Genomic DNA, 12,050 nt, shown 5'->3' on the forward strand with positions numbered 1-12,050 from the left:
TTCCTGTAAGTCTTCTAAAGAAACCCCAGCAAAAGGTACTCACTCATGACAGTGATATGGATGAATTATGACAGTTGCCTACATCTGAAGTATGAATAAAATCAAGGTAGAGTTTGATCAGTGAAGTAGAAGAGGGGACACAGTTGCATAAACAACTGATGGTAAATGTTTCTGATTAACCAACTTCAAAAAGCTTTTCAGCTCATCTGTACTGCATTTGTCCTTCTCAAAGTAATGGCCCTTCATCTCCTACATATCAACAAGAACCTGTGTAGCGACTTTTCAAGTATATATTAAACATTTACATCAGAATTTTAAAAAATATTTAAAGAATCCAGAAAAAAAAGAAAGTATGCATTTTTCTGTGTTAATGAAAGCAGATACACAAAAATTATATATTTAAGTATAGACTCAGTTAAACAATTAAGAGTATTAATTTAGCCTAATGTTGCATTTGTGTTTCTTTAATATTGTGCAGCCTCCAAGTAAACAAAAATATGGTTGGAAAAAATATCTTACAAATAATTTCATTTTACCAATTGAATCCAATATTATTACTTTCTGTTGTGCCTTAGTTTCCTCATTTGTATAGAGTAATAATAATCTATCTTATAGAGTTTTTATGAATAAATGAAATAAGCTATGTTTAGTCTCTTGAGAATGGTGCCTGGCACCTAGTAAGTGCCTAACAAATACAATTATTATTGCCATTATCATTATTATAAGAAAACCTAAATTTGACAACAGGATTGAAAGATAGTGCTATATTTCTAGACTAGCTTTATTTTAGGCCAGCTGGTCCATAACTGATCAGTCTATCTGAATTTATCATGAGATGGTCCAGTTTTGCTAAAGAAGTCTATTGTGGTTTTCATAAAAGAGCTTACATGTTAAATAATTTTAATTGTATCAATAAACTCAAATTTTAACAGAAAATTTGAGAACATTATAAATTAAATATTCAATAACATGGGCACAAATTATATATAATAATTACAAAAGAGTAATTTTTACATTTTTAGGTTATAATTTTGACCAGCTTAGCACATTGACACCTTTGTGTTAGAGACAAGTTTACCATCAAGTTCCTAACAGAAGCTCTTGGTATTTGCCGTGTGTATAGTCTGCAGCTATTATTATTACAGAAGCCTGGCTTTCCTTGTGTAGGGTCTCAGATAAACAGTCTTCTCTATAAAGGTAGTAAAATCAATCAGCATTCTTTCAAAAAAACAGTTAAGTTGCCTCTTAGATTCAAAGGCATCTCAGACTGCTATAAACTTTCCCTAAGCCCGATAAAATATCAGTATTTAATGGGAGCAGTGAGAACTTAGTCATCATGTTGAAATTGTCATATCATTAACATGATTTTCTCCAAATAGTGACTCCAAAAACAATAGAGTATCAAGCCATAATTTGTACTGTTTTTTCCTTTTCAAAATACATGAAGGATTTGTATATATGCGTGTTTATGTTTGTTTCATTCTGGGTAATATAATTATTTTATCTCTAACCTGCCTTTATCACCTAGCTAGATAATTTAATATCTCCAGAGAGCTGTTAGCTCTGAAAAAACTTGCTGTCATGATAAATGCAAGGAATTGTACCCTAAATGGTTAATCAAGGAGACAAGTCAAGCCAAAAATTGTTAAATAAATGACAATGTCTGTTTAAAATGTTAATTAAAAATTGGTCATCAAAGTCTATTTTATGCTTATTTGAGGGACTATACATCATACAAATTATGTCATTACTAAAAGCAGTCTAACATGGTACTAATCTCTTCAAAATGTTGGCCTTTGACTTTATCTGAGGTTAGTACTTGTTTAATAAATCACAGTGATAAAGCCTGCATGACAGGCTTTTGTGAATCAAACTGACTTTTTTTTTCCATAGACAAGTTGTAATGCTTTCTTGTCCCTTGAAAGGATTTCATTAGAGTGGACAATGATGTGAGCTACCAGTAAAGGATCTAATTGCTCTGTGTTTATGGCTGGAGCCTTGCAACCGCAATACAGTGTCTTACCTTACCAACAAGACAGGCATTTGGAAGACAGACTGAGATTTAGTAATGCTGACACGCATGAGAAGTGGACACATTGTATTTGGGTTGTTCCCAGCCCTGAATTAATTTCCCTTATTAAACTGTCATTAAGTTGGGTTATTATTGTTTACATTTCTTTCTCTGTTTCCCACTTTTTTCTTTAAGTTGCTTAAAGAGATATCTAGGAAACGCAGAAGCCTCCGTCATGGAAGAGAAGTTGAATTAAAGCCATATATTGCCGCTCATTTTGATGTCCTTCCCACCGAGTTCACCCTGGGGGATGACAAACATTATGGTGGATTTACAAACAAGCAGCTCCAAAGTGGTCAAGAGTATGTCTTCTTTGTGTTAGCAGTGATGGAACACGCAGAGTCTGTAAGTGAAATGTGATGGCATCTGTCTTATTTTCTATGGTATTCTTAAATACGTGTTTCACCAGAAAGGGGGATACGGAGCTACATGCATCCTAATTGTTTCTCATGAGATTTGACCTCAATGTAGTAACAGGCTGTCTACTCTTTGACTGTTGCTGAGTAATCTGCTTGTGATTTCATTACAGATAAGGCTGTGTTTCTAATCACAGGACATTTAGGTGGCTTTCTAGTTTATGAAGTCCAGATCAATAGTGCATGGTGCCGTTTGTTTCTTGTTTTTTTTCTTCTTCTGGCATTTGTATATCTTAATCCAAGACCCCCATCTTGCCCCAGGTCCCTTCTTACTCTCCACTGGTAACCCCTAGTTTGTTCTTTATATCTGTGAGTCTGTTTCTGTTTGGTATTCATTAGCTTGTTTTACTATTTTAGATTCTACATGTAAGTGATATCTTATGGTATTTGTCTTTTTCTCTCTGACTTATTTCACTAAGCATGATTCTTCCTAGGGTCATCCATGTTGTTTAAAATGGCATAATTTTTTATGACTGAGTAATATTCCATTGCATATATATATATATATATATATATATATATATCATATTTTCTTTACTCATTCACCTGTAATGATTAGAGACGTTGAGCCTCTGTTCATATGACTATTGTCTGTATGTCTTCTTTCAAAACCATGTCTATTCAGGTATTCTGCTCATTTTTAACTGGATTATCTTTTTAAATAAAAAAAAAGAATGTTGAGTTGTATGAGCTGTTTATATTTTGGATAAGGTGAGGTGAGGTAAAAGTCGTTCAGTCCTGTCCAGCTTTTTGTAATCCCATGAACTGTAGCCTGCCAGGCTCCTCTGTGCATGGAATTCTCCAGGCAAGAATACTGGAGTGGGTTGCCATTCTCTTCTCCAGGGAATCTTCCCTACCCAGGGATCAAACCCAGATCTCCCACAATGCAGGCAAATTCTTTACCAGGGTATCCCTATATTTTGGATACTAAATAGTTAGCAGTCTTGTCATTTGCAAATATTTTTCTCTCTTTCAGTAGGTTATCTTGTTTTGTTGATGGATTTCTTTGCTATGCAAAGTTTAATTAGGTCCTTTTTTTCCTTTTTATTTCTTTTGCCTTAAGAGAGAAAAAAAAAAAGATATGATTTGTGTATTTCCTGCCTATATTCTCTTCTAGGAGTTTTCTGGTTTCAGGTCTTACATTTAGGTCCTTAATCCATTTTAAGATTATTGTGGATATAATAAGGGAGGGAATAAGAGAGGGAATGTTCTAATCTCATTCTTTTATATGTAGTTGTCTAGCCTTCCTGGAAAATCCTATGGATGGAGGAGCCTGGTAGGCTGCAGTCCATGGGGTTGCGAAGAGTTGGACACAACTGAGCAACTTCACTTTCACTTTTCACTTTCATGCATTGAAGGAGGAAATGGCCACCCACTCCAGTGTTCTTGCCTGGAGAATCCCAGGGACGGGGGAGCCTGGTGAGCTGCCGTCTATGGGGTCACACAGAGTCGGACACGACTGAAGCGACTTAGCAGCAGCAGCAGCTTTCCCAGCATTACTTATTGAAAAGACTATCTTTTCTCTATTATATATTCTCACCTCTGTGGTAAAATAGTTTACCATAGGTGCATGGACTTATTTCTTGAGTCTGTTTTCTTTTCCATTGATCTGTTAGTCTGTTTTTGTGCCAGTACCATGCGATTTTGATTACTACAGCTTTATTATGTAGTCTGAAGTCAGGGAGCAAGATTCATCTAACTTTGTTCATTTTTTCCTCTATCATTTGGCTTTTCAGAATCTTTTGTTGTTTCATTTAAATTTTAGGGTTATTTGGTTTTGGATCTGTGAAAAATGTCATGGGTAACTTGATAGGGTTTGCATTAAGTCTGTGGATTACCTTCGGTAGTTTGGACATTTTATAATATTAGTTCTTCCAATCCAAGGACAGGTGACATCGTCCCAATTCTTTTTATCATTTTCAAATTCTTTCATCAGTGTTTTATAGTATAGGTCTTTCACCTCCTTGGTTAAGTGTATTCCTAGGTTTTATGTTCTTTTTGATGCAATTTTAATCAGGATTGTTTTCTTGCTTTCTCTGAGAGTTCATTATTTGTATATAGAAGAGCAACAAATTTCTGTATATTAATTTTGTATCCTGCAAATTTATTGAATTCATTTACTAGTTCTAATAATATTTTTGGTGGAGACATGAGGGTTTTCTATATATACTATAATATCATCTACATATAGTGACAGTTTTACTTCTTCCTTTTCAATTTGGATGCCTTTTATAGGAATCTTAATGTGACACACGTCTGGATAGAAAGGTGACAGCTATCATTGCTCATCTCTTTTCTCATCGCTCATCCTCTTAAACTGACTGTTCTCAAATATGTATATATATGTGTGTGTGTGTGTGTGTGCACTTAATACTAGGTATGTTGTTGCAAAATACCTAATAGATCTTAGCCTGTGTGATTACAATAGGAACTAACAAACTCTGAGATTAAACATAGTATATTTCCAAGTATATGAAAAGATCGACTGAGAGGGGAGTGGTGATCGTATGTATTTTATTCTCCTAGAACTGCCAGTGAGCCCATAGTGCTTTCTGCCCAGATTCAAGGGAAGTTCTTTCTAGGAAAAGGCAAGCATAGCCTGTATCTTAAATTACAGCAATTTACCAGTGACTTTATCAGTGAAAAGCCAAGGAAGTTAGAAAATAATTCAATAAAACAGAGGATTCCTAAGGTACTCTAAATAATGAGTTGTCTTCTTTTATGTAATTCATCTTGCTCTTAGGTTGTTTTGTGCTTCCGTTGCTTTGAATGTTAAAAAGACAGAGAGAGAGGGCGAGAATGTAGATGGGAGGGAGGTAGATTTTGAAGTGGCTGGTCACATTAACATTTAATATATATATTCTAAACTGTATCTTCTTTGGGGGCCTAAAACTGACAGGTATGGCAATTAGGTAGAGCCAGGCCCTTCCACTCTATAGGAAGTCTAAGATATATCAAAGATTTCTCCACATCAGGTGTTAGCATATACAGTGGGGCTTCTCTGCAAATGACTGAAGGAATTCCCTTGTGGAAAATCAAAACACAAAGGTAGCGTTTCTGTCTGGTTTACCTTTGTGCACAGGGTGTCATTTGAAAACAAAGTGACAGGCTTCCTGGAATTTTAATGTACGGATAAGCTTTCTCTTTCTAGTTGAAGGTTTTAAGTCAGAGCATGGGATGCTGGAATCATATTCTTTTTTAAAATTATTTTTAGATATTTAAAGAAATTTTCTTTAAATAGCTGTAGGACATTTCCTAAAGCACGTTCGGAACATTGAGGCAGATCAGAGACTCCAACGAAAAGGAAGTTCATCAGATCATGCACTGTCAGAGACTCTGGTTTCTAATGTCTCCCAAATGTTTCTACTAGTGTTGGAAAGTATCACCATATGAATAAATTATATAATTAGCATTTCCTTCCAAATGTAAATTGTCTAAATTGCCCCTTTCTTCATTATCCTTTTCAACATCACTTTCAAAACTAACAGTATTTCCTTTGTTTTCTATGTGTCCATGTCAGCATTTATTAGAAGAGACTTGCATTCAACTCATATAATGCTCTTGTAGGGATACAGTCTTTTGTAAACTCCAGATTTTCATAAGTGATGAAAGGATGGGGTGGTAATTTGCATACAGAAAATGTCTACCTTCCTACCAGTGACGTGATCTGTCCCCCAATTAACTGCCTCATTAAGAGTATCAAAGGACTGGTTTAGAATGACTAACATTTAACCTTTTCCATTACCCCCACATACTGAACAAATTCTTCTTTTCATAAGGTTGGTATAATTTTAAATTTTTCTTTTCATTTTCACATGTCTCTTATTTCCTGATTTGGGTTGGAAATCAATGTACTTTGGGAAAAATCTCTGGTTAGATTTCTGTCTTGACTAACCAAGATTATTATCTCAAAGGCTCTTGGTAGAGAATTTCACATCACAGAGTTTTGCTTACTTCAGTCTCCCAAATAGTTTGAATGTGACCTACTAAATAGGGGAAAATTTAAAGCAAAACAATTATATAAAGAATCATGTTTCTTGGATATAAAATGTATTTGCCAAGTCCTTTGTGTAAATCCTTATACTGTACATATCTTTCCTTTTTTATCTACTTCTAAGAAGCTTTGGAATATATTGAGTTTTTAATCTTTTAATGCCAAGAGAAAATCTGAAAGTCAAGTCAATCTTTTTCTTGGACATAGTAAGGAAAATGGGAAAGGAGACTAGCATATATGCATTTAGTGAGCATGTATTCTCCAGAATGACTGCAGAGCTTGTCCTACTTAAATTCAGAAAATATGCCCTACTTTTTAAAAAATGCAGACTGAAAATAAGTATATTTACTGATCATGGAAAAATAAGTATACTGTCTCATGTTTTAATAATGTCACTCATTTGACAAAAATGAGCATTTTATTCAACAAAGATTTTCTGGGAACCCACTAAATGCAAAGTCCTGTACCGGCTGCTTTAAGCATACAAACATAAATTTTATATAAATCTGTACCTTCAAGGAGTTTATAGTTTCATTAAAGAAAATAAGGCACATACACAGATCAAAACACAATATAGTTTGACCACTATCATTAAAAAACAAATAGTATTACCTCAAATTGTTAAAATTATTTTACTTACATTTTGTGAAATGACTGATTATTTCCAGTTAAAGCTTCAACGGAGGCAAAATTTAAATGAGGTGTTGAAGATGAGTTGAATTTCAGGAACTAAATATTATGGAACTGGAGACAGCAAAGAGAAAATAGAGCATTTTGGTAGTAGTAACAAGACGTCTATTTTTATAGAATATGTTAAAGCAAGAGAGTTCCAGAAAAACATCTATTTCTGCTTTATTGACTATGCCAAAACCTTTGATTGTGTCGATCACAATAAACTGTGGAAAATTCTGAAAGAGATGGGAATACCAGACCATCTGACCTGCCTCTTCAGAAACCTGTATGCAGGTCAGGAAGTGACAGTCAGAACTGGATAGGGAACAAGAGACTGGTTCTAAATAGGAAAAGGAGTACGTCAAGGCTGTATATTGTCACCCTGCTTATTTAACTTATATGCAGAGTACATCATGAGAAACGTTGGGCTGGATGAAACACAAGCTGGAATCAAGATTGCTGGGAGAAATATCAATAACCTCAGATATGCAGATGACACCACCCTTATGGCAGAAAGTGAAGAGGAACTAAAAAGCTTCTTGATGAAAGTGAAAGAGAGTGAAAAAGCTGGCTTAAAGCTCAACATTCAGAAAACTAAGATCATGGCATCCAGCCCCATCACTTCATGGCAAATAGATGGGGAAACAGTGGCTAGACTCCAAAATCACTACAAATTGTGATTGCAGCCATGAAATTAAAAGATGCTTACTCCTTGGAAGGAAAGTTATTACCAACCTAGATAGCATATTAAAAGGCAGAGACATTACTTTGCCAACAAAAGTCTGTCTAGTCAAGGCTATGGTTTTTCCAGTAGTTATGTATGGATGCGAGAGTTGGACTATAAAGAAAGCTGAGTGCCAAAGAACTGACGCTTTTGAACTGTAGTGTTCTAGAAGACTCTTGAGAGTCCCTTGGAATGCAAGGAGATCCAACCATTCCATCCTAAAGGAGATCCGTCCTGAGTGTTCATTGGAAGGACTGATGTTGAAGCTGAAACTCCAGTACTTCGGCCACCTGATGCAAAGAGTTGACTCATTTGAAAAGACCCTGATGCTGGAAAAGATCGAAGGTGGGAAGAGAAGGGGACGGCAGAGGATGAGATGGTTGGATGGCATCAGCAACTCAATGGACATAAGTCTGAGTAAACTCGGGGAGTTGGTGATGGTCAGGGAGGCCTGGCGTGCTACAGTCCATGGGGTCACAAAGAGCCGGACACGACTGAGCAACTGAAGTGCACTGATGTTATATGTGGTAAAGTTAAAAAAAAAAATATTGTGGAGGCCCTTAAGAATCATGCTAAGATGTCTGATTTTTATTTAGGAATCACCAGAGAGCCTCCTGAAGGTTTTACAGTTGCACTTTCGGATAGTAGCTCTAGAAGCAGTAGAGACTGCTAGAGGAAAGAACTTCTTGGTATGGTTTGGGTGAGCATGAATGAGGTAATGAGAAAAGTGCTAGTGTGACAATGGAAAGAGGACCTGAGGGCTGAGACTGGAGGGAACTGATCAGATAAAATCATTCAGTTTTCATTCCTAGATGTTGAGAGGAAAGAGAAATGAAATTAGCAAGTCGAAAGGAGGGTATATCTGGAAAGCAGAAAAATAACCCGAAGTTCTTAATTTGAGGATAGATTTAGGAATCTCTAGGAACTGAATTTGGAAATGAAGGTCTGGGACTTAGCAGAGTCCCTAAGTTAAGGACCATTAATGGGGAAGTAATCTACATGGTGATTGGAAATTAAAGCTGAGGATCACCTTGCTACACAGGAGTGAAAGAGAGATGGCAGAGAATAGAATCTAAGAATACTGGCTCATAAAATGGATTCAGAGACAGTTAATAAGACGTAGTCAGTTGGAAAGATCAGGAAGGGATCTGTTCAGTATGGAATTAGGAGAACCAAAGGAGAGCATTTTTATTTTTTAAATTGAAGAATAGCTAATTTACAATGTGTGAGTTTCAGTTGTATAGCAAAGTGATTCTGTTGTACATGTCTACATGTATCTATTCTAGTTCAGATTACTTTCCCTTTTAGATTACCATAAGATACTGAGTAGAGTTCCCATCCCAGTCTTTGTTGGTTATCCATTTTATATATAATAGTCCCTAACTAATTTATCCTTCTCCTGCTTCTTTCCCCTTTGGTAACCGTAGGTTTTTTTCTATGCCTGTGAGTCTATTATGTTTTCTAAATGGGGTCATTTTTATATATATATTTTTAATTAGCTTCCATGTATGGAGTGGTATTATATGATATTTGTCTTTCTCTTTCCAACTTTCTTCAATCAGTATGATAATCTCTAGGTCCAGCCATTTTGGTGCAAATGGCATTATTTTGATCTTTTTTATGCTTGAGTAATATTTTGATGTATGTGTGTATATATGTATTCTTTATTATCCATGGACATTTAAGTTATTCACATGTCTTGTTTATTGTAAACAGTGTTGCAGTAGACATTGAGGTGTATGTATTTTTTTGACTTATACTTTTCTCTGGATAAATGTCTTAGAGTAGGGTCACTGTGTTATATGGTAGTTCTATTTTCAGGTTTTTAAGGAACCTCCACAGTTCCTGTTCTCCACTGGCTGCAGTTTACATGCTCACCAATAGGAGTGTTTATTTATTTGTAGACTTGTTGATGATGGCCATTCTGATTGGTGTGACGTGATATCTCATTCTAGTTAAGATTTGCATGTCTCTAGTAATTAGCACTGTTGAGCATTTTTTTTCATGTGCCTCTTAGCCATCTGTATGTCCTCTTTGGGGAAATGTCTGTTTGGATCTTCTGCCCTTTTTTAATTGGGTTGCTTGTTTCTTTGATATCAAGCTGTATGAACTGTTTAATTTGGAAGTCACAATCCCTTGTCAGTCACAAAGGAAAACGTTTTTTAAAAAGGTTTGGTCAACTGTGGCTAATCTGGAAAAGGTGTCTGGATGTATAAGAACTGTATAAGGTGAGATTAGCAAATGAGAAAATAGGATCTATGGTGGTGCTCGACTGAGAAGAGGAGAAACAGGTTTTTTTGTTTTAATTGAAATAATAGGTGATTTACAATGTTGTATTAATTTCTGCTGTACAGCTAGTGCTTCAGTTACATATATAATGTATATATGTGTATATGTGTGTGTGTGTGTGTATATATATATATATGAGAGAGAGAGTTGTTGATTAGTTGCTGAGCCATGTCTAGCACTTTGTGATCCCATGGACTGTAGCCTGCCAGGCTCCTCTGTCCATGGGATTTCTGGAGTGGGTTGCCATCTCCTGCTCCAGGGCACCTTCCCAACCCAAGACTGAATCTTCGTCTCTTGCAATGGCAGTTGTGAGTGTATATACATATACACACACACACACACGTGCATTCTGTTTCATTATGGTTTATCCAGGGATATTGAATATAGTTCCCTGCTATATACAGTAAGACCTTATCGTCTGTCCATTCTAAATGTAATAGTTTGCATCTACTAACCCCAAACTCCCAGTCCAACCCTCCTTTACTCCCCTTGGTAAACACAAATTTGTTCTCTGTGTCTGTGAATCCATTTCTCCTTCATAGATAGATTCGTTTGTGTTATATTTTGGGTTCCCCATATAAGTGCTACCATATGGTATTTGACTTTGACTTATTTCACTTAGTATAATAATCTCTAGGTCCATCTATGTTGCTGAAAATGGCACTGTTTCATTCCTTTTTCTGGAGAATGGCATGGCAACCCACTCCAGTATTCTTGCCTGTCAGATCCCATGGACAGAGCCTGGTGGGCTACGGTCCATGGGGTTGTAAAGAGTCGGACACTACTGAAGTGACTTAGCACATTCCTTTTTATGGCTGAGATGGCTGGATGGCATCACCGACTCGATGGACATGAGTTTGGGTGAACTCCGGGAGTTGGTGATGGACAGGGAGGCTTGGCGTGCTACGATTCATGGGGTCACAAAGAGTCAGACATAACTGAATAACTGAACTGAATATTCCATTATATACGTACCATTTCTTCTGTACCCATTCCTCTGTTGATGGACATTGAGGCTGTTTGTTTCCGTGTTTTGGCTCTTTTGAATAGCGCTGCTATGGACACTGGGTGCATGTGTCTTTTTGAAATAGTTTTTTTTCTGAATATGAAGGTTGTGGGACTGCTGGATCATATGGTAATTCTATTTTTAGTTTCCATGGAACCACCTTACTGTTTCCCATAGTGACTGTTCCAATCCACATTCCCACCAACAGTGTAAGGGGGTCCCCTTTTTCCACAGCCTTTCCAGCATTTATTATTTGTAGATTTTTTTGATGGTGGCCATTCCGATCAGTGTGAGGCGATAGCTCATTGTAGTTTTGACTTGCATCTCTCCAACAATTAGTGATGTGGAGCATCCTTTCTTGTGCCTGTTGGTCATCTCTGTGTCGTCTTTGGAGAAATCTCTGTTTAGGTCTTCTGCCCATTTGTTTACTGGGTTGTTTCTTTTTGAGCTGTATGAGCTGTTAGATTATTCTTAAGATGTGGGGCAGCTCATGACTGTGGACTGGTCTCTATTGGAAAAGCCAGTATTTTAAAGAGGGGCAGAATCAAGAGAATCTTCTTCTGAGATAATCTAAAATAGGACAGAACAAAACTAGATGTTAGAGAAGCAGAATTTATGTATATTCAATCCCTTCCTTCACCAAGTAATTTTTTTGCATATATCTTTCCAATGGTACTGAGGACTAATTGCCAAATATAGTGGTACATATTTAAAATGTACACTGTGATGATTTTATATATTTATTTATATACACATACTGTGAATGATTACCAAGATCAAGATAAGTAACTCCTTTGTGTGTATGGTGAGAAAGTTTAAGATCTACTCTCAGTAACTTTTAGGTATATGATACTATGTTATTACTATAGTCACCTTGC

At 36.2% G+C, this 12,050-nt stretch overlaps 1 protein-coding gene across 1 annotated transcript in view; it reads left to right on the forward strand.

The window, feature by feature from the left end:
* The window catches only part of LOC120863868 (receptor-type tyrosine-protein phosphatase delta-like), a 561,974-nt gene that overhangs the window by 401,422 nt on the left and 148,502 nt on the right, over positions 1-12,050 (forward strand). Inside the window, exon 21 of the mRNA XM_040240488.1 lies at positions 2,207-2,416. Within this exon, the coding sequence (XP_040096422.1) occupies positions 2,207-2,416 (210 nt within the window). The remainder of the gene's footprint in view (positions 1-2,206; positions 2,417-12,050) is intronic.

Source organism: Oryx dammah, unplaced genomic scaffold (genome assembly GCF_014754425.2).
Source record: "Oryx dammah isolate SB20612 unplaced genomic scaffold, SCBI_Odam_1.1 HiC_scaffold_1, whole genome shotgun sequence".
NCBI lineage: Eukaryota > Metazoa > Chordata > Mammalia > Artiodactyla > Bovidae > Oryx > Oryx dammah.